The 23,846-nt window shown below is 37.8% G+C and overlaps 2 protein-coding genes across 10 annotated transcripts in view; one reads left to right on the top strand and one right to left on the bottom strand.

Moving 5' to 3' along the window:
• Positions 1–17,427, bottom strand: part of DZIP3 (DAZ interacting zinc finger protein 3) — a 96,230-nt gene extending 78,803 nt beyond the window's left edge. For 5 of the 9 annotated variants that reach the window (XM_007985896.3, XM_007985902.3, XM_038003288.2 and 2 more), the window contains exons 1-2: positions 17,129–17,427; positions 1,039–1,142 (exon numbers count right to left, since the gene is read on the bottom strand). In XM_007985896.3, coding sequence (XP_007984087.3) covers positions 1,039–1,070 — 32 coding nt within the window. In that variant the 5' untranslated portion in view covers positions 1,071–1,142; positions 17,129–17,427. Of the gene's footprint in view, positions 1–1,038; positions 1,143–3,549; positions 3,659–13,042; positions 13,064–16,865; positions 16,975–17,128 lie in introns of those variants that run through there. The other 4 variants (XM_038003285.2, XM_038003286.2, XM_038003287.2 and 1 more) reach the window with 4 other exon arrangements.
• Positions 17,426–23,846, top strand: part of CIP2A (cellular inhibitor of PP2A) — a 40,153-nt gene continuing 33,732 nt past the window's right edge. The window contains exons 1-2 of the mRNA XM_007985890.3: positions 17,426–17,696; positions 21,809–21,956. Coding sequence (XP_007984081.1) covers positions 17,595–17,696; positions 21,809–21,956 — 250 coding nt within the window. The 5' untranslated portion in view covers positions 17,426–17,594. The remainder of the gene's footprint in view (positions 17,697–21,808; positions 21,957–23,846) is intronic.

Genomic DNA, 23,846 nt, shown 5'->3' with positions numbered 1-23,846 from the left:
TATATATCTTGCCACTATATTATAAGCTATCTCTAGGTACACAAATATTGTCTCAGTCTTTATTCCCTAAGCACCAAGGAATCAGTAAATGCTTTTGTAAAATAAATTAATAGGTCACACTGCTTATTATATGAGATAGTTCAAGCCTGGAGGGAGATCTCCAATAAGACCTTGTTTAGTATTATATGAAGTAGAGGTGGGCTGAACTTGTCCTGCTTGGAGAAAAGAGAAAGTCATTACGGCCTTGGCCCACTGAATCATTCAGTAGGGTCTTCTGCATCACGCTTAAATTACTCTTTAGAAAATGGGGATAATAAAAGCACTCACTTCATAGAGTCGTTATGAGGTTTATGAGTAAAACATAATGTAAAAGCATTAAAAACAATGCTGACATAGTAAGTCTATGTAAGCACTTGTTAAATGATACAACATTTTTGTGAGAATGACTGAACAGTAAGGTATGGCATATTTTTCAATTCTTAGCTCTTCAGTGAGAATGTAATCCCTAGCGAACTTTTGTAAAATTAGATTTCACCCAGTCTACATCACCCACTAACCAAACTTGCTGAAATATCTTGAAGCATAAGGGTTTCCCATTCATACTAGCTCCCCAAGGTTACGTGGAAAAAACAAACATTATGTCTTTTGGAATACAACATATGCAGCTGGTTTCTGTCAGCTTATTCTTTACCTCTGGGGTCCCCAGCCCCTAGGCCACAGACAAGTACAGGTACATGGTCTGTTAAGAACGGCTGCACAGCAAGGAGGAAGTGAGCAGTGGGTAAGCATTACCACCTGAGCTCCACCTTCTGTCAGATCAGCAGCAGCATTAGATTCTCAAAGGAATGCAAACTCTATTGCGAACTGCCCATGTGAAGGATCTAAGTTGCCCACTCCTTACGAGAATCTAATGCCTGATGATCTGAAGTGGAACAGTTTCATCCCAAAACCATTCCCCACACCCCTATCATCCGTGGAAAAACTGTTTTCCACGAAACCAGTCCCTGGTGCCAAAAACGATGGGGACTGTTGCCTTACCTCACAAAAAATTCGTCTGGTAGAGAATCCATGCTGCACAAGGTTTCTTCACAAAAATCTTATTCCACTGCTTGCAAACTGACTTTAAATACTGCCCTTTAATGCTGTAAGGAAAATAATATTTTTATGAAGGTAGGAAAATGACACTCTTTCTGCACACTATGAAAACAGAACACGATCATTTGAAAAAAATCTGAAACTGCTATAAAAGAAAATGAACCATAGTTTCGCCACCCAAACACAATCACTACCCATCCTTTAATATGCTTATTTTTTACCAAGCATAGGTATATTTTACCAATTTGTAATCATATTAAATAAAAGATGTTCTACCCCACCTTTTTCACCACTGAATGTTATATCAAAAGAATCTTTCATGTTGTTTTATCCTCCTAGTAAACATTCTTAATGGCTATACAATAGCTGGTTGATTGGGATTTCCTTGGCCATTTCCTTATAGTTGGTCATTTAATTTCCCATTTTTTCTATTATAAATAGTTCCATGATAAACTCCATTATCCATAAAGCTTTTCCCATATTTATTATTTCTTTACAATACATTCTCAAAAGTAAAATTAATAGATCAAAAGACACAAACATTTCATTGTTCAATGGCTTCCCAAAAGATTTATACTAATTTATTTCCCATAGAGGTAAATATGAGTTACTGCTTAACACAATCTTGACAGCCCTGTTTTGTTTTCTTTTAGTCTACAAATAACATGTAGCTACTTTTTCCCCAAGTCATGATTCTACATCTCCATAAAACAGGAGACACAGGATGTAAAGAACACTTGCACAATCTCGGGTTCCAACATCAATGAACGTTGTGGATATTTCCTGAAAGAAAAATAACACTGAGGCAACACAAATGAAAACAAAGAGACTAGAGTATCATAAGCATATATATTTATTTACATAGCTATTTATTCTAAGAACAACTCTTCTAAAACTAGTCCCATTTAATCTTCTTACTGAAAGTTTAAGCCTCTAGACTACAGTGCTTTGTGCTAGGCTGGCTTCCTTTTCTGATCCTACCCTAAGCCCAGAAAGTGTTAAATAATATGTAAAACTATTGTTATATGCTCTGGGGCAAAAAGAGAAATAGAAGAAATAGAAAAGAAAGTGGCAGCAATTGCATAAATAAAACGGATGTAGGCTGCCTTGCTCCAAGCACAAGACTGTATGAAGTTTCTCATTTGTTGTTTCTGACCTGCTTATTTATCTCAGTAATTGGATAGCCATTTCTGTAACAGCATATTTAATACAATTCCATAATTTAGATTGGTACAGCCTTTCTAGCTAGGCCCAATACTAAAAGGTAATTCAGCACAGGGTAATTCCCATATCAATAAAATATATTCCACAAGGTCAACTATAAATCACCTATTAAGAATTCAGATTGTGTTTACTCAAATAAACACTATTTTAATGATATCCTGCCCCTCCCCCCACCAAAAAAAAAAAAAGCAATTTACCACAGACATAAAGAAGTAACTGCAGAACCTGAACCCATCTAATAAACCCTGAGGTCTGTGTATCTTTTCAGTAAGCTTAGATAAGGGAAGGGGCAACTCAGCCTGGTATAAGGGCTAAAATAAATCCTGTGGAGATCATCTGTAAAACAAGTATTCCTAATTATGATACCACATACCAATATTCTACATTTGACTCACACCAACTCTAAGTAACACAGAAAGTCTTAAGAGACAAGAATAATTCTGCAACAATTTGCTGCTGATATCTTAAAACACAAAATTACACATATATACACAGAGATTTCTTTCTAAATTTCATTTAAAAGAGCTTTTTTCTAGTATCTCAATTCCTTGCTCATCCCCAACAAATACACTTCATTGCTATATTACAACTCGCCTACACAGAATGAATACAGTTCTCCTAGAAAATTGATATTTTATAGTTTTACTCTTATTTCAAAAATTCAGTAAGCAAAGTCGTATTTTAATTTGTATTCTCTGTTCAAATACTGAAGAAAGATACAAACTACAGCTAATAATGAAGCAGAGAGGTTGGATAAACCTTGTCATTCACACTAGATCAGATCTGCTTCATCTCTTTAATAAAGCTGTATAGAAAAAGACATAACTGTGAGGATTTTAGGACTGGGATCAAACTACTTTTATGGTTTCTATAAATCTCCCTGTTATTTTAATACAAAGTAACAACAGTTAAGGCATTATTTCATAGTTAGAGAATACAAATGTATGCCTTTTCCAGACAAAACAATCCCCTCATTTCCAGAATTTATCAAAGCTCATACTTGGAGACCTCCCCCTCTGCTAAGCTCTTCTGTGGCCAGTAGCTGTTTGCACAGATCACAGCAAGGATGAAAAGAAGGGAGGAAAATCCTCTGGTGACAAGATAGAGGCAAACCTGTTCAGTGTTCAGCTTGAGAAAGAAATGGGTGGAAAATTAATCAACAAATCAAAAGGATATTTGGATCCCAAATTAACAGTTAAGCAGGCTTTTTCAGCTTGCTCAAAATACAACCTGAGATGAATCTCTGTGATGAAAGGTTTTCCAGGAGAAAGAATCATCAATGTCATCATTTCACCAGGAGCTAAACAGGTACGTGTGGCAAACACTACCGGCAACAGCAACAGCAGTGGCACTTTACAGCCTCTGTTGCGAGAAAGGCGAACTGCCTAGCAACCAAAAGGAAGTAGCCAGCCTGAAATGTCACCACTGAGCTGCTAAAATAATCCAAAGGTTTTTACCATTCTAGAAGAGGCTGGAGAAAACCTTTTAAGTCAGGGTTAACATGAGGGAGGAAAAAAAAGGTAAATCTAGAATCTAGTTTCCCCTAGTGTATTCATCTCAATAGACTTTCCCTGTCGGCAGTAAACAAAATTTACTGACTTCCTGGGATTAAGAGACTGCTCTTCTTCAGGAATCTATTTAGGTCCTTGTTGGTTGATCTGAGGGCAAGCTAAAGTTCAATGTCAATTTACAGCACACTTTTATCCGCTAACCAAGATGATCTTATCTGTAGGCTGTGTTTTACTGGTTGAAAAATAAGGTAACACCATCCATATCTTAATAAACAGTAACATGGCTTTCTTACTGTTCCTTCTACCTGAACTCTCGGCTCCTACTTTCCCTCTTACTGAAATTCTAACAATTTTTTTTAGTTGTAAAGGTACTTTGTTTCCATTTTTAAAGCTGTTTATTCACGTCAAAGCAGGCACAGCTCTTATGTATAATTTTTTAAATAATCCACTTAAACATTTAACTTGTGTTACTGTAACTTTCCTAAACTGTATATAGGCACATTTTTATAAAAATCCACTCAAATGTTCATCTTGACTAAAATGTTACCAAAATACCAAGGGTTCAGTCTAGGCCCTACTGCTGGCCCCCCGGAAAGCTAATCACTGAAACAACAAGTTTTGCCTAGGAAGAAGGCTTTAATTGGGTACTACAGCTGGGGAGATGAAGCTCAATCTCAAATCTATCTCCCTGACTGACTAAAACTAGGGTTTTATATAGCAGGGAAGAAATGTAATAATTTGCAGAAAAGCAATAACTAGGGAGGGGCAAGGAGGCATCTGGTGAAGTGATCTGGTAATTTTCAGTTCTTGTATACCTTTTTTGAGAGGCCTGAAGGTCCTTTCCTGAGGAAGAAACTCAAATAAACACAAGTTTCAAGCTTTAACACCAGAAGGGTCAATTTCTATGTTTATCCAAAAACAACTGTCTATGGCTCTACTGGGTTGATTTCAAAAATACCTGACCAAGATAGAGACTCTAATACAACAACAAGTTTACATTTCAAAGTGTGGGTGGATGTCCCATGAATTTCCCTCCCTTGTCAACTCTAGCACTTACAGATTATACAACGTCAGTAGAAAAAAGTGAGTATCAGTGTGGAAAACAATAAAAATAAAGCTCACACTTTTCTCCATGCTACTAGCTTAAAACAAAGTAATATATTTTGTCTTTTTCAGGAAAGGAATTCAGTTATTATGAACTTTTCCTATGCCCGGTAAATCAGGGTCTCAATTTTGGAACTACTGACATTCCAGGCTGGATAATCCTGTTATGGGAAGTTGTCCTATGCATTTTTAAGATGTTTCACAGCATCCCTAGCCTCTGTCCACCAGATGCCAGAGGCAGCTCCTCACCAACACACACCCACACCCACACATCCACACACCTCAGCCCCATTGTGGCAATCAATGATATCTTGAGATATTGCCAAATATCCCTTGGGGCATAAAATTACTCTCCAAACGAATGAGTTAAGATTAAGAAGCTTGGCCAGGCGCGGTAGCTCAATCCTGTAATCCCAGCACTTTGGGAGGCCGAGACGGGTGGATCATGAGGTCAAGAGATCGAGAGCATCCTGGCTAACACGGTGAAACCCCATCTCTACTAAAAAATACAAAAAACTAGCCGGGCGAGGTGGCGGGCGCCTGTAGTACCAGCTACTTGGGAGGCTGAGGCAGGAGAATGGCGTAAACCCAGGAGGCAGAGCTTGCAGTGAGCCGAGATCCGGCCACTGCACTCCAGCCTGGGCAACACAGCGAGACTCCGTTTCAAAAAAAAAAAAAAAAAAAAAAAGATTCAGAAGCTTAATTAGGTGGACATAGAGACTGATCTGAGGAAGAAAAATAAGACCATCCTGATATTACACAACATGTACAGACACAAACAAACTTATGTCTACAAGAAAGCAAAATGACATAAAGTATCTAGATTTCCATTAATGTCAAAATTGAGAGGCTGTATAGCAGTTTAAGAGCACTGTAATCACTCTGGAAGGGTATGCTTTGATACACACTAGCTAGCGGTGTGATTTTATGTGAGATTAATAAACACTCTCTGTGCTTCAGCTTCCTTATCTAAAACATAGGGATGACAGTACCTCTTTTACAGAGTTACGAAGATTAAATGCTTAAAACACATAACAGAATAGCACCTGGCGTGTAGTAAGCACTATATAAGTGTTCCTATCATCACCATTTTCATAATCAAAATAATCATCATTTAACTGTTTAAGTTTGCAGCAAAATTAATTAACTTTTCTTCTAATTCCCTACTGTGAAGGAGAAATGCTATTGTATGGAAAGGAATGTTAATGAGATTTAAGAAATGGGATAAAATATTATTTTTTAAATATATCACACATGACACAAAAGACAACATGTGTGCACACTGTTCAGCACCTTGCATTTTTCACACCAGCACATACGCATCTACTTTAGTCTTTAAACTGTATGATATGCCAATGTATGCATGTATCATTTTACCAGACCATTGATTAAAAACTTCAGATGTCTCTAGGTTTGACTTTTAAAAAAAATTGTTATTACAAACAATGCTGCAATACCACCACCTTGAACATGCAACTTGGTTAAAATTTTGATAGCTATTTTGAAAAGCTGGATTTCCTAACTCAACACTGAATTAAATGTACTCCAGAAGACCATGGGCCTGTTAACAAGCAGACTCTGACACTGCTAGTTCTCATTTCTGCTAAATTTTACCAAAAGAATTCCAAAAAACTCCTCAAAGTTGAGACGTAAGATGCTATGGTCACTTCAACCCTTAAAAACACTGAAGAAAACACTTTCAAAGAACGTGGCATGACATTTTGTGATAGGAGTTCCTTGGAATCAGAATTTTAACTATTGTTGATCTGAGTATGTCTGCTAGATTAGCAGCCATAACCAGCCATTCTTGGTGGCTTTTGAAATGACTGTCTTAGTCATTGAGGCTGCTATAGTAAAGTACTATAGAAACAACAGAAATTGATTTCTCACAGTTCTGGAGGCCAGAAGTCTGAGATTGATGTGTCAGCAAAGTTGGTTCTGATAAGGGTGCTTTTCTGGGCCATAGACTTCTAACTTCTGGTCGTATCCTCACATGGTAGAAAGAGGGTGAGAGAGGTCTCTGGGGTCCCTTTTACAATCCCACTCATGAAGGCTCTACCTTCACGACCTATTTTATCTCCCAAAGGCCGTACCTCCTAATACTATCACATTGAGGGTTAGGATTTCAACACTGAATGAGGGGGAACACAAACATTCAGTCTACTGTGCAGTTGTTATGTGGCTACAGCATTATGATAGTCTTTATTTCTCATATGTTAGTGAGCTGAGCTCTGTGTAGACAAAAATGGCTGAGGCCATTAGGTTAGACTCAAAGAATAACAAGTTAACAAGTTGCACCATTATTTTGTATTAGCAATAATCAGTATGAACAAAATATACTGATTACTTGGTTTTATAATTTACTGTTAATTTCTCCATTTTTGAATTTGTTTAACTTCCTGGAAAAGCTACAAAATAAATACACCTAGACACCAGTAGCTAAAATATTATTTTTCCCCAAAGAATAAATATACAGTCTGCTTAGTCAAACTCCAAAACCGATGGATGCTGGTGGAAAAATATTTGCAAAAGTTATCAGAAACTGTAAGATATTTTCTATCCCAAAAGATCACTGTTTATATTAGCTCTTGCCACTCTGCAAAGATCACTGTTAGTAATATGTCTGCTTAAAGCAGGAAATAAGAGCCTTATAATGTATACTCACCACCACTTGTTATAAATCTGCCAACATAGGAAACACCCTTTCCTAAAGCAAAATTAACATCTTGTCTTAAGCAGGTTTTAAATTCTATTCAGATCTATTCAATTAGTTACTTTTGGACTTACACAGGTAAACCTTTAGTATATACTTATTTGTTTTGAATAGTTGGAATGTGCCTACAATGAATATACACAGGTTAGGATTTACCTGAAAAACTATCCAGATACTAAACAAACCATCAGTTTCAAATCTTTACAGTAGCACTGCTAAAAGCACGCTCTTCAGAAACGTAGCTAGAAACTACAGGAAGAAGCATATGCTACCCCTAAGCATATACTCCAAAGGTGGAATATTTTCAGCAATTTAAAAATATTATGTTGTCATTACAGTTGTTAGATAATAGAGACATAACACACGTAGACATGGTAATGAACCAGGGAATGAGGAATACTTCTTTCATGTACTTGCCTCTACCACCACCAATGAAAGCTTGCCCTATTCACTTCCAGCTTGCTCCACCCATGTAAGAAAATTGGCAGCTCATTGTTATCTCAGAAAGGCATACATTTGTAACAAGGGTATAGGTAAGAAGGCAGAGAAAGCTTTTGGTTATGAAGAGTTTCTTTTCATATGATATTAACTGAGTGTATTTCCTTGGGTTGCATTGAAAATAAGCTTAATTTTCATCAGCTCCTATGTGCCACGCTCTAAGCTATGCACCCTGAATAAATGTCTGATCTTTACACAACTATGGAAGATAAACATTACTGTAATAAGTTTTAAAAATTAAGAAACTGAGGCTTATAGAGTTCTCATAGTTAATAAATCAGTAAGAGCAGAAATTCATGCCCCACATTTTACCAACTGCAATTCCATTTTCTTCCATGTCCCATTACTTCTAGTGCCATATTTAATTTTATATAAGCTTAATGTATAATTATGAGCTGGACTAGATAATATGCACATATGCATACTCAGAAACAAAACTATTTACACATTCTTACTGCTCAGTAATACTGTAAAAGTTATTAATCATGCCAGCCTAATATTTCATATCATTAGTCATATTAGTTTTGCTAAGAGTTTTTCTATTCAACAAAACAATTCAGATACTATACATGGTACTGAAATAAACAATGAAATGGACAATACTTCATGCCTGGTTAAATGATCTCTCAAAGCTAAAGATTTTTTAAAATAAAATCTCCAAACTTTTTTGATCACATATCCCTAAAACAGTAAAAGATCTGAGAATATGCTGAAAATATAAAAATATCAATTCACTTATAAATTAAACGCAGGCATAACTATTATAACACAAAAAAGAATAAGATAAAAGCAAGTAAAAAAAGCTTTAATATTTGTTCCCACACCTCAATAGACAGTTTCACATATCCCCTGAAGTGTGCAAACTGTACTTTGGACACTACTGTCTTAGAAAACAGCTTCATATTTTAATTCAGGAAATAGATAGCCAGCCATTTCATAAGCCTGACAGTATTTATTTTCTGAAAGACCAGAAATTTAAAAGTGAGATAAGCAAAGACCCATGCTCTGCACCTATCTTGAAGATGGGTCTTCAAGCAATAGTAGTTACCAGGATTACCATTCCTTAACTTAAAAGTATATTACTTTCATCTTTACTTATACTCATCTTACACTCAACACTGGATTCAGAAACAATGGATAGTACTTGCGTTTAAAAAAAAAAGGCAAGGCAACATTCTTATTCTGGGATAGATGTGATTAGATTTGAGATGTGGGATAAGATATGAAAATGGGGGAATATATATCCAAAATATTCAAAACCTTGTACTCTTAACCTAAAGTTGAATGCTGTGAAATGTATAAAAAGAAAAAGCAGAAACTGTTTCAAAAGTGAAAGTTAACTTTATGGTTGGGCAAATCATTTAGAGTTTAGTTGAACTGTAATACTTGACACTTGTGAAAGAAAATAGGAAAAATAATTGTAAAAGGAGAATAGTTTTTAGATTTTCTGGCTTTGTGAAAAAGGTAACATTTCTGAAAAATCGGAGTTGACACTAATCATATACTTAGTTTCCTGACTCTGCATAAGGGGTAGAATCAGATTAATATTAATATTTGAATTGTTTTAGCAACATGGGGCACAAGATTATCTAAAAGACCCCATGCCTAGACCTCTGCCAATTTTCTACTGCAGGATTTCTGACTTCATGCTGTGGAAACTGGGCCAATGAATCTTTTGTTCTACCAGCTGTTTATGTCTACTGACTAATCCCTCAGTTTTAGATTTGGCTTCATGTCCCCACTAGAATGTAAGCCCCATCAAGTTAGAAAAACTTTGTTTTCATTCCTTAGTGCCTAGAATAGAACCTGGCACACGTTAAGCATTCAATATTGCTTTAAAAAATGAACTCACCCACCCTTCTGCACACCTCAAGGCCTCTGAAGGCAGATGTAAACAGGGGGCCTGTGTGTAGATTTTAACAGCCTTCTTGGACAACCTACAATTCTCCCTTAGAAGTCAAGAGGCAGCTCATATGCCACAAGTAAAAATGGTACCTGTAGACAACCATGGGGTCAAGACAGAACCTGCATCTTCTTGCAGTTAACCTCTGTCTCCTTTGCCGGTTCCTCCACATTTCCCCAACCTCTAAATACTTAACTATCTTGGAGTTCAGTCCTAAAATGTCTTTTCTATCTAGACTTGGTCCTGTATCTTTTAATCTCAAGGCTTTCAATTTCTATCTCCAACCCTGACCACTCCTTTAACTACCAATAATGTGATAGCCTACTCAACCTCTCCTGGATGTCTAACATCGCAACATAACCTAAAAAGAAATCCAGATATCTGCCCCTCCCCACAAGAAGGTTGAAGCAGAGCCACCCAGTCAAATCAGGCCTGGATCTGACAAATTGCAATCAACCACAAATCTGTGGGCAAGAAATAAATGCTCATGGTCTCAACCACTGTATTTTGAGGTGATTTGTTATTTGGCATACATCAATTAGCACTCCATCCTATCTAAAATTGTAACACCTTGTCCTGACTTTGATACTTCCTATTCCTCCTCCCTTTTTTCACTCCCTAACACTTACTACTATCATTCATGTAATTTTACTTATATACCTTATTGTCTATATCCCCCATTATAAGAAAACAACTTGGGCAGAAATTTTTGTCTATTTGATTCACTGCTGTATCCCCAGAACATAGAAATGGACCTAGCATCAAGGGTTCATTAAATATTCAGGAGATGAATGAATAAACAATTAGCCCCGTGTTCACACCCCGGTATAATTCCCATATTACAAGACTTAGTATGCTGCAGACTCTGCAGTTCTGTCAAAACTATAATTCAAGTCTTCAGTCTAATTCATCTACTATTATTTAAACCCTGGTTACTAGAGATTATACATTCAGGATAGAAGACAGTATGTTCTTTCTAGATTTTTCCAGAAGAAATAAAGGAGTTAGACAGCCCTACATTTGAGTTACAACATGCCGAGCAAGTGTTACTTACTTCCATCAGGTGTGTTTCCGAAACTATAAATCACGCAAAATATCTATGCAAAATCTAAAGTACAGACAGTAATAAAAATGTACAGGTGGGTGTGGTGGCTCATGTCTGTAATCCCAGCACTTTGGAAGGCTGAGGCAGGATTGCTTGAGGCCCAGCAGATTGAGTCCAGCCTGGGCAACATAGCGAGACCCTGTCTCTACAAAAAATTTAAAAATTAGGCAGGTGTGGCGGTGCTTGCCTGTAGTCCCAGATACTCAGAGGCTAAAGTGTGAGGACTGCTTGAGCCCAGGAGCTGGAGGCTGCAGTAAGCTATTTTCTTTTTTTTTTTTTTTGAGACGGAGTCTCGTTCTGTCACCCAGGCTGGAGTGCAGTGGCCGGATCTCAGCTCACTGCAAGCTCTGCCTCCCGGGTTTACGCCATTCTCCTGCCTCAGCCTCCCAAGTAGCTGGGACTACAGGTGCCCGCCACCTCGCCTGGCTAGTTTTTTTGTATTTTTTTAGTAGAGACGGGGTTTCACCGTGTTAGCCAGGATGGTCTCGATCTCCTGACCTCGTGATCCGCCCGTCTTGGCCTCCCAAAGTGCTGGGATTACAGGCTTGAGCCACCGTGCCCGGCCGCTGCAGTAAGCTATTAATCATGCCACTACACTCCAGTCTGGGCAACCAAGTGAGATGCTATCTCCCCTAAAACAAAAAAACAAAAAAACAAAAAACAAACAACAACAAAAAAAATTCACGAAGAGAAATTTTATGCCAATCTTTGAAGAATGGAGGAATTGGATACTAAATATTTTACCCTAAAAAAATACTGTGTGTTCCCACAGTATTCTATTTATCTTAATAGTACTTATTCTGGTTTGTCTATTTCACCAACAAAATCTAATCTCTGAAAAAGAACTGGCATTCAATAGACATTTGATGAATAAATGACTATCAGCATTTAAAAATGTATTTACCTGACTGGTTAAAATTATTATACATTTTTAAGTGAAATGGAGATGTTTACTTTAGCTACTTTTTTAAAAAGTTTTTGGTCTATTAGCCTTCACCGTCTGCTGTGAAGAAAAAAACACAAAACCAAAATATAAAATACATGGCATAAAATAAATGACTTTAATGCAAAAATATAGTAAGGAATGCAGCCATAAAAAAGAACAAGATCATGTCCTTGTCAGGAACATGCATGCATGGAACTGAAGGCCATTATCCTTAGTGAATTAATGCAAGAAAACCAAATACCGCATGTTCTCACTCATAAATGGGAGCTAAATGATAAGAACACATGGACACAAACAGGGGAACAGCACTATCGGAGGGCAGAGGGTGGGAGAAGGAAGAGGATTAGGAAAAATAACTAATGGGTCTTACGCTTAAAACCTGGGTGATGAAGTATCTGTACAACAAACTCCCATGAGACAAGTTTACCTATGTAATGAACCTGCACAAGTGCCCCAAACTTAAAAGTTAAGTGTGTGTGTATATATATAGAGAGAGAGAGAGAAAGAGAGAGAGGAAATGTACTAAGACTTCAAGTTTTAAAAACCTAGAAAAATAAGAAAGTAAATAAAAGATGAATGTATGAATGTATATGGATGAAATGAATAAAGACAACAGTAATTAGTGATTCTAAAATCAAAGAAAAATGAGAATTAATAAAATGAAAGTGGTTCTTGAAAAGCTAAATAAAATGGCTAAACCCTTGGAAAGCCCAACTAAGAAAAAAATATAGATAACATTAGAATGAAAATGGAAATTTAAAACTACTATGAGATTAAGAGAATTACTGGAATAGTGAATACAACTTTTTATCAGTAAATGTTTAATATAGAGAAACAATTATTATGCTAAAAAAAACCTCTATATCTAAAATTACGGAAAGGCAGAATAAACGATCAGATCTATAACTATATTAGAAATTCAAGGTCAGGCATGGTAGCTCACGTCTATAATTCCAGGATTTTAGGAGGCTGAGGTGGGCGGATCACTTGAGACCAGGAGTTTGAGACCAGCCTGGGCAACATGATGAAACTCCATCTCTACAAAAAACAGAAAAATTAGCCAGGCATAGTGGGGCATGCCTGTGGTCCCAGGGAGGATGAGGTAAGAGGATAAACTGAGCCCGGGGAGGTCAAGGCTGCAATGTGCTGTGATCACGCCACTGCACTCCAGCCTGGGGAAGACAGTGAAACCATATCTAAAAAAAACAAAACAAGAAATTCAAATATTTGCTAATTTTCTACCATCTACCACTAAATAGGCTATCAAGCTTAGTTATTTTACAGACCAGCTGTGTACAGCCTATAAGGATCAGATAATTTCTATGATTCTTATTATCCCACAGCATAAAAAAGATGAAGCACTTCTAATATCTTTTTCAAAGGCAACATATAACCCAAATTTGATGTGAGAATAAAGAAAAATATTACTGAAAATGCTCACTTATAAACAGGTATATAATAAAATCCTGAATAAAATACCAGCAAATCAAAACCTGAAGCATAGAAAACAGGATTGTGACTACTGTCTGTGTGACCTTAGGCAAATTACTTCCCCTTCCTCTGTCTTAGTTTTTTCATCTGTAGCATGGTGATCATTACAGTACCTACAGCATGGGGTTGTTATAAAGATTAGATAGGTAAGTAAAAACTCCTTAAAATAGTGCTTGGCACATGGCAAATGCTCAGTAAGTGTAAACTATTATTACCCCAAGAACAAAAAGGCAACATAATCCACTGTGTTATAATTTTAAAGTGAAAAATAAAATTTATAAATGTGAAAACTAGGTAATTTTTGGCAGACATTTTTTAGAATGAAACAGATATAAAAACCAATCTCTTAAACATGAGAAAAGCCACAAATTATACTAAGTGTTAAAACACTGTTCATTCTCATTAAATTAAGTAATATAACAAAAATGTTCAAAGTTAGCATGATTTTCCATATTTTGGAGCTTACACTAATGCAATAATGTAAGACAGCAAATACTGGAAGAGGTGAGGTAATTATTTGCAGATGATATATAGGTAGAAAGTCTAAGTAAACCAATCTCTATTAGGATAAACGTGGTGAGAAATAAGCATAGTAAGAATCAAACAAGACAGTATGACACACTATATAACATTTCATTGCATATAAAATATACCCTGAATACTTTTGTTATTGTTGCCCACACTGCCCAGGCTGGAGTGCAGTGGGGCAAACATGGTTCACCGTAGCCTTGACTTCCCAGGTTCAGGCGTTCCTCAAACAATTGCCTCCTGAGTAGCTGGGACTACAGGCATGCACCACCCATACCCAGTTAATTTTTTGTTATTTTTAGTAGAGATGGGGTTTCACCATATTGCCCAAGCTCGTCTTGAACTCCTGGGCTCAAGATATCCTCCTGCCTCAGCCTCCCAAAGTGCTGGGATAAAAGGCATGAGCCACCACGCGTGGCATACCCTTAATATTATCTATTAACTAACTCAGCGGTATCTGTACCTTCTCATTCATCCAACCTAAAAATTTAGTATCTGCTAGACTCATCTCTCTCTCTTCAATCCTCACATCCAGTATCAGTCACCAAATCCTACCTATTTTACCTCATATATATTTCTCAAATTTGTCACCTCTTTTCTATCTCCACCTCAATTATCCTGGTTATCCTTTAGAAAGCTCCAGAAACTTAGTGTCCCTCTTTCCAGTCTTATCCCCAAAATCATATTTCATTTAGCTGCCAGAGTAATCAACCTAAAAACAAACCTGACTAGACAAGGTGCCAGTTTAAAATCAGAGATTGCCATGGACTACAGGATGGAGTCCAAGTTTAAGGATTGTAAGGCCTTTGGTCATCGGGACCTAGACTTATCTGTTTGTTTTGTTTTGTTTTGTTTTGTTTTGTTTGACAGGATCTCACTCTGCCACCCAGGCTACAGTGCAGTGGCACAATCACAGCTCACTACAGCCTCAAGCGATCCCCCAACCTCAGCCTCCAGAGTAGCCAGGACTACAATTGAGCACAACCATGCCCAGCTAATTTTTCATTTTTTGTAGAGATGGGGTTTCACTATGTTGCCTAGGCTAGTCTCCAACTCCTGGGCTCAAGGTCTTTCTACCTCAACCTCCCAAAAAGCTGGAAATTAAAGGCATGAGGCACTGCTCCTGGCCTCCTCTTCCTTTTCTTCCCTTTTTGAGGCCTAAAAGTATGGATCAGTGTTTTTCAAATTAGGATATGCAAGTATCTCTGATTAAAAATGTCAAGACTTAACACAGCTAGAAACGGTACATATTACTAAACTTACAACATCAATTTTGGTGAAGATTTTTTGAGAAAGACATTTGATATTAAATACAGAAGAGAATGCAAAATTTGTATGACTGCTTAAGTCAAAATCCAACAAAGATGGCACTGACAGCAGGCAACTCTGAGCATTACCCTGGGGTTCTGAATGGGGATGGTGCTGACACTCTTGTCAGTACAGATGAAAAGTCTAACACTATCAAACTCGGATCATTTGCCAATGAGCCACTGACTGTAACACTGAGAACTTAATTATGCCAGATGACAGCTGACACTTTATATTAATTCATTTTTAAACCATCTCCAAGACTGTATAGGACCTCATCTCTACTCCTCTCCTCCTCGTTCTTTCTACACTAGCCACATGGCATCCTTGTTGTTCCTGGCACACAGTGACCCACTCTAGGGTCTTCCTCTGCCATTTCCTGTCTAAAAACGTTTTCCCATAGAATACGGCTCCCTTTCTCAACTCCTTGAAGCACTTCCCCAGATGCTGCTTTCTTAATGAGGTCTATCCTGACCTCCCCATTTCCCTTATCAATTACCAACATTATTCTAGAGTAATAACATCTATTTTCCTCTTTATATCATTTTCCTTATTTATTGTGCTTATTATTTGGTCCCCTACCAGAATGTAAGTTGCATGCCAGTAGTATTTTTGTCTTATTCACTGAATCTATTGTGTCTAGAAAAGTGCTTAGCACATTGTAGATTCTCAATGAATGAACAGTCCTACGAAACAGGTATTTCTCTTGGCCAGATTTTACCTAAAGAAGATTCTGAAGCAGTGAGAGCTTGCTACAGTCACAGCGTCAAAGGTGGAGCTAGAATCTGTAAGCAACCTGGCTCTCTACTCTTCACCACTGCTGCATGTTACTGCATGGTGCCTCTCATTTATGTGGTGAATTTCAAAAATACTTTTTTCTATATTTCCCTTACTAGACAGCTCCCTCGCAGCAGGGGGATACTATCTTCATCTCTGTGCCCTGACTGGCAGTTTCTAACCCACGTTACACGCTCTATAATTGTCTACGGAATGAATGAAAGCATGAATGAACACATAAGCTACCCAAAGATTTTTACATGAAAGTCCCAACTAGTTAAATCATTTTTACCTTTCAGATTTCGTTTTAAACTTTTATAAAAAACAAAACCAAAACACCAAACCTGTCTTCAAAAATCTAGTAATTCAAAAAATGCTTTTTGAAGTGAAAAAACATGATTTCTAAAAAACGATTTAATTAAATGGAAATGTACCCTATTCTTAACCATTTCTACATTCCGGTTTTTAAAGCTTTATTCGACGTCAGGAAATATTAAGCAAAAACCTCCAAAACCAGTAACTGACTCGCTTCATTATATACACATGCAATAATATTAAGTTATCTCCGATCAAAAAAACGCAAATAATAGTGCCATTTTCGTAGACATTGAGAATTATAAAACAATCAATCATGCCACAGAGAAACAGACGCCTTCACTTACAAAAACTGACGCTAACGAAAACACCCTCCGGAGCAATACCTGGCCCAGGGTCAGCAGGAGGTAGCCTTCTCGAATAAATGTGACAAATACTATGGTCAGGGCATGACTAATTTGCCACATAATGCCAACGTCCATAGGTTGACTCTGAGAAACTACCATCCCCGGGCAGAAGGGGCGGGTGTAGGAGAGATTTAAAAACGAGGCCCCTCCCAGGCAGCCTCAAAATCTAGGGCCCAAAGATTCTTCTCCTCGGAGCTCCTCACCGTGTCTAGACTAGGGGCAAGCGACCATTTCTCAGGTAGAGGATGACGCACAAAGGAAAAACTGGCCATCCAGCATGAAGGACGAGGAAGCGCACGAAAACAGAGCGCACAGCTGAACCAGGAATCCCCTTCGCCTAACCGATTCCTCTCCCGAGAAATCGCGAGATTTCTCGCCTTCACGGGATCTCAAGGCGAAACCTCGCGGCCTCTCAGACGAGGGTGGGTTAGCAGGGGCAGCTCCCAACCCCCGTCCCGGACCCACATAACACCTCGACCCGTGGCCCACCCCGGCCGTCACCGAGAACGGTCCCCCAGAGTGCCTAGGTTCTTCCGGAGCCCGACCGGATCCGGAAGCTTCTGGGAACGAGGGGGTGGGACCGAAAAAAATCAAAAAAAGCGCGGCGAAAGCTAAAGGCCGGCGCAGGCTGAGAGGTGGCGGTCCGCAAGCCGCGCCGCGGCCGGTGCGATGGACTCTGCTGCCTGCTTGAAGTCCTTGCTCCTGACTATCAGTCAGTACAAAGCCGTGAAGTCAGAGGCGAACGCCACTCAGCTTTTGCGGCACTTGGAGGTGAGAGGCTCTAGGGTGGAGGACAGATGGGGCTTCCCTAGTAATTCTTAGTTCACAGTGAGGCCGAGGAGTGGCGGCCTCAGCCTGGGAAAGAAAGGACGGTCCTTCGATCCGTCTGTTGTCTTTTCGTACTGATAAAGACGAGTGAGTGTCGGGGTTCCGCTGGCCGCAGCGAGAGGCAAGAGCACCCACTGAAGGCTCTAGGAAAAGTGGGAGCGGAGCAAAAGGTTGGGAAGTTTAGGCTGTGTTTCGAGTAGGTAACGGAAAAAGCTCGGAGCTTTATCTTTTCCTTTGTTTCTAGTTTTGGTTTTTCTACGAAACCAAGCCTTCAATACACAGCTATTCTCAGTGACGGAAAGTCATGATTAAAACTTGGTTTTCCTCTTCGGTAATCTATAATTGAATTTGTTGCTTCCTGCTCTTATTTGAACTCGGGTTGAACTCAAACTTGAAAAACATTACTTCAACCTTAAGAAGCAGTTCCCCTTCCTAGTAAGCGTAATCCTTTTTCTTTACCGAAATACGTTGCTCACAGTTTTTTAATCCTAGAATGCTGAATTGTCTTTTTTTCTGTTAGTTCTAGTGATATGTGTTCTGACGATACCATTTGTTTTAGGATCTTAATCTTCTGCTGTCATTTGTTTTGCATTTACGGAATTCAGACTAACATTGACCTCAGTTTAATTTTTTTAAAGCTGAGTTAAGGCTTATTTTAACTCTCTGTGTCACAGCTTTCTTCTGTTAAGACAAAATTGAACATAATTTTAAAATATATTGTATTTGTTATATTAACCCTATGACAAAAGACTAATGTGCCAAAGATTTGTAAAATATTACAGAAAAAAAAATGATTTCAAGTAGTAGAGCAACAGCAGGTGTTAGTGAATCTGCTGTGGTATTAAATGTGTCTGTCTTTTCTTGAGCTTCACTGGTGCTCCTCTTCTCCCTACTTCACATGCCCATCTCCTAAGTACATTTGTTTTCTATTTTTCATTCATTACTTAAGAAGTATCTGCAAACCTAATAATTAAGATGTTAGCTATTAAATGCTTAAGGCTTTGCTTCTGAATTAGCATAGACTCCAGAAGCCGCAGAATAAACAGGGCCGTCAGTTTATTTTAAAAATTGGGAGTTAAGCATTTTGTATGCCGTTCTGAAACATTACCTTTCTTTGAATAAACAGGTAGGTTGTGCATTGAAAGAGATTTAAGGCCAGGCACAGTGGCTCACACCTGTAATCCCAACACTTTGGGAGGCCGAGGCGGGCGGATCACCTGAGGTCGGGAGTTCGAGACCAGCCTGGCCAACATGGCGAAACCCCATCTCTACTAAAAATACAAAAATTATATGGGCGTGGCGTCTCTCTGTTGTCCCTGCTACTCGGGAGGCTAAGGCAGGAGAATCGCTTGAACTCAGGAGGCTGAGGTTGCAGTGAGTCGACATCGCACCACTGCACTCCCAACACTCCAACATGGGTGACAGAGCGTGACTCCGTCTCAAAAAAACAAAAAAAAGAGAGAGACTTAAACAAAATATGGGATGGGGCCTTTACTGTATTCCTAAACATTCAAGGGGTTTACAGAAAACTCTTCTACCGTTGTTGCAAAGGTATGAAGAGCACTGGCTTCGCTTCAGGTTACTACTACAGAGGACTGTTTGTAATTAAGAGATAACACATACAGAGCATAAAGTGCATTAATCTTAAGTGAAGAGTTTGATAGTTTTTAATATATAGGTACCGTAGCTACTATATTGGTAGCTAACATATAGGTAGAGTAGTAGTTACCACCTGTACCATGATATAGAATATTTCTAGCCCCATAGGGTTTCTTCATTGCCCCTTCACATAAGGTTCAGGTAAGTAGACTCATACAGTATGTACTCTTGTGTCTGGCCTTTTCCACTCAATATAATCTGTGAAATTCATGTTGCACAGGTACCACTACTTCATTTCTTTTTTATTATTATTGCTATGTAGAGTTCTATTGTATAAGTGTACCACAGTTTACATATACTTGCCTGTTGATAGGCCCTTGGGTTGTTTACATTTCTGGGTGGAATTATGAATAAAGCTGTTGTAGACATTTCATACATTTCTGTGGATATACGCACACATTTATATACTTACGAGTAGAATTGTTAGAGCATTGAGAAGGCCTGTGTTCTGTTTTAGTTGAAACTGTCAAACAATTTTCTGAAATAGGCCATTTTACCTTCCCACTAGCAATATGTGAAATTTGCCATCACTCATCCACACCAATCCTTGATGTTTTCATGTTTCTTAACTTTAACCATTTTGGTTGACAGTATTTGTAGTTTTAATGGTGAATGTCTTTGTGCAGACTTCATGAGTGCGAGATCTGAGTATGCAGAGAGAGATAGGTATCATGTGAAAGGAGATTATTCATTCTTCTGTACTTCTCCCACCCTTTTTTATAGCCCCATGCAGAGTGTAGGCTTGAATGTTTGATGACTGGCAAAGCTGAGCTAATCTGATTTTTAATGATGGTATTTCATAGCACTAATTTTGTGTAGTGATTAAAAGCATGAATTCAGGGACCAAGCTGCCTGGGTATGAATTCCAGTTGTGCTTCTTTACTATCAGTGTGTGCCTCAGTTTACTCATCTGCAAAACAAAATAGTGGTACCTACCTTACAGGGTTATTATGAAGATGAAAAGAGTTCACATATGTAAAGTGCCTAGATCGATGCCTAGGCCAGAATAAGCGCTATATAAGTATTAGTTATTATTAAAATAAATTATCTTTGTATTAAGACATTCAGTGTATATGAGTAAAGGGAAAAACTTGTAAAGCAATTTTTATTTTACCTAGTACATACAATTATTATGTGTTAGACAATTTATGTCATTGAGATACAGGACCAATCCTGTAGAGAATCATTTTTAAAACACAAAATGTCTTCCTCTGGAGAGCTAGATTTATAAATAAGCAACAGGGTCGTGCCCAGAGTATTTCCTACCCCTGAATATCTGTTACTGATGTCTGTACTTTCATATTTGAACTTATTTTTTCTCTTATAGACTTTTACTTTAGTAATGTTAAAACACTCCCTGGGAACAGATAATATGAAACTTTTATCAGCAAAGCTTTAGAAGAAAAACTGATGTGGGTGAGAGAACAAAGGGAGGATACAGAAAGGAAAGTTTAGAGGGATGCTAAAGCAGCCTACTTAGGCTTGATCTTATTAAAATAAGTATTCAGGACAGATTTAGTCTTATTCTAAGGTAACTAATGGTTTTTCTATCTTTGTAGAAAAGATATGCTTTATAATAAATACATCTCTAAAGTGTGTTGAAAATTCATTCTTTGTGACAACTGCTTTTGGCCTTCAGTTCCAACTTTACCTCCTCTCTTCTCTCTCACTCTGTGTGTGTGTGTGTGTGTGTGTGTGTGTGTGTGTGTGTTTGTGTGTCTGTGCATGCATGTATGTGACTTACAGATTACAAGAAAGTAAAACAAAATGGAATAATCAGAAATAAAATTTTTCAATGCTTTGCCTACTACTTCAAAAAAGATTCACTTTTCACCTCCTTCTTTGTACTCCCTTAACTTCTGAGCTCACCTATTGTCTTTGGGAAGGAGCAGAAGGAATAATTCCATAGCTACCCTCTGGGCTTCATTTTTCATTTTTCTCCCTCAAAGTGAGTAGAATGTACTAGAATTTATTTGCAAAGTAAATATATTGGTAGTAGAGTGCAGATTTGTAGGCTATGCCTTCATTGCATGTTCAATGTAGTGTGAAGGAGAAATATTGCCAGGAACTCAAAAGTTTGCTAACTTAGGAAATAGAAATATAATGTACTGTAGGGTAGTATAATAGGCAGACCTAACCGAGATAGTGTAAGAAGCTAAGAAAAGCTTCCTGGTGGAAATTATTTTAAACTGAGATCCAAATGATTACTTTAGCTAGTGAGGGAGGGATTAGGGAATTGATAGGTAATCTAGGCAGGGGTGAATTTTTCACAACGTGTGAAATTTTTAAATTGGGAAGGTAGCAGTGGCACTTTGAAGGAACTGAGTTTATTTGAAATGGAGAAGAGATAAAAATTGCCATCTCTTAACCAACACATTTTGATTACTATTTTATAGGTAATTTCTGGACAGAAACTCACACGACTATTTACATCAAATCAGATATTAACAAGTGAATGCTTGAGTTGCCTTGTAGAGCTACTTGAAGACCCCAACATAAGTGCTTCACTGATCTTAAGTATTATTGGTTTGCTGTCTCAACTAGGTAATGCATTTAATTTCTCTTTTTTAGTTTTTGGAAGATGTATGAACAATATTTTTAAGTGCAGGCTTAGTTATAGAATCTCTTAAAGAATGATTCACCTTCAAAGACTTCTCAATCTAATGCTCATTGTGAATCTTTTGAAAGAGGGAAATATTTTATGCAGCATTTCTAAAAATATTGGACCAAGGAATCTGAAGCGTGTGAAAGGTTCAGTGTTCTACAGAGACGAATGCACTTTGGGAAATACTGGACTACTTTCGAATTAAAAAACAAAACTCCACACGTAATGTCAGTATTAAATACACCACTAGAAAGTCATAGCTACTGATCAAAGAATCATCTTCTGTAATAGATTACACTGAATTTAGAACTAAAGGTAAAAGTACTGATGTTGGTTTTTCTATCTTTTCACCATATCTTTAGTTGTTTTCTTTTTTTTAAGACAGAGTCTCGCTCTGTTGCCCAGGCTGGAGTGCAGTGGCGCAATCTCTGTTCACTGCAAGCTCTGCCTCCCAGGTTCACGTCATTCTCCTGCCTTAGCTTCCCGAGTAGCTGGGACTACAGGTGCCCGCCACCACACCTGGCTAATTTTTTGTGTTTTTAGTAGAGACGGGGTTTCACTGTGTTTGCCAGGATGGTCTCAATCTCCTGACCTTGTGTTCCACCTTGGCCTCCCAAAGTGCTGAGATTACAGTGTGAGCCACTGCGCCTGGCCTGGTTTTTGAATGTTCATTTAGTCGTCACTTTACCCCAATTTGGGGCAGGGCAGTAGGGATATTTCTTTGTGTGATTATAATAATAATATATGCATAGTTTAAAAAATTCTAGTGATCCAGAAGTATTAACACAGAGCAGCATTGAACAATAGAATTTTCTTCAGTGACAGAATGGTTTTAAAACTGTGTTATCCAATATAGCAGCCACTAGCCACATGGAGCTATTAAGCATTTGAAGTGTGGATAATGGACTAAGGAACTGAATCTTTAATTTTAATTAATCTCAATTTAAATAGCCACATGAAGGCTAGTGGCTGCCAAATTAGACAGCCCAGACATAGAGTAAAATGGGATTAGCCTGTACCCATTACCACCAGCCCTCATCTTTTCAGCTTTGGGGATATAATCTCATTTCATGGCTTGATATGTTTCTTTGCAGATATTTTCCTATGCTGTAACAAAACAATAATTTTGGATCTTTAATTGGTTGTTTTTAGCACAAATGGTGTTGCGGAACACCAGATGTTTCTTTCCATATCGGTATCTGTAATAGCTGCCTAGTGCCATAATTACAGGGTACTGTAATTTATTCAACTATTCCCCAATAGTGGACACTCAAAGTTCTTTAAGTTTTGGTATTGGAATCAATAGTGCAGTGAACATTCTATGTAATTTTGCTCAAATATTAGTGTGTTTCTATTAAATTCCTTTAGAATTTCTAGATCATTCTAAAATTTGATAACCATTACTAAATTGCTTTCCAAAAAGATTCTTCCACTTCTAACATCCACCAGCAGTTTGAATGAATATGCCAGTCACTTCCAACATTTATACTTTAGAAGCATTTGGAGTTTACAGAAAAATTGAAATGATAATCTTTTAAAATTTTTTCACAGATACATAATATGTATACAAACTTATGGGGTACATACGATATTTTGTTACCTGCATAGAGTATGTGATGATCCATTCAGGGTATTTAGGATATCCATCACAAACAAGGATTTATCATTTCTATGTATTTAGAACATTTCAAGTCTTCACTTGTAACTATTTTGAAATATACAATACATTGTTAGCTATAGTCACCTTACTCTCCTATCAAATATTAGAACTTATTCCATCTGATTGTGGTTTATATCCATTAACCAATCTGTCTTCATCTCCCCAACTA

This window comes from Chlorocebus sabaeus, chromosome 22 (assembly GCF_047675955.1).
Source record: "Chlorocebus sabaeus isolate Y175 chromosome 22, mChlSab1.0.hap1, whole genome shotgun sequence".
In the NCBI taxonomy this organism is placed as follows: Eukaryota; Metazoa; Chordata; class Mammalia; order Primates; family Cercopithecidae; genus Chlorocebus; species Chlorocebus sabaeus.
Note: the sequence above shows the minus strand (reverse complement) of the source record. Positions and strands in the feature narration are given on the sequence as shown.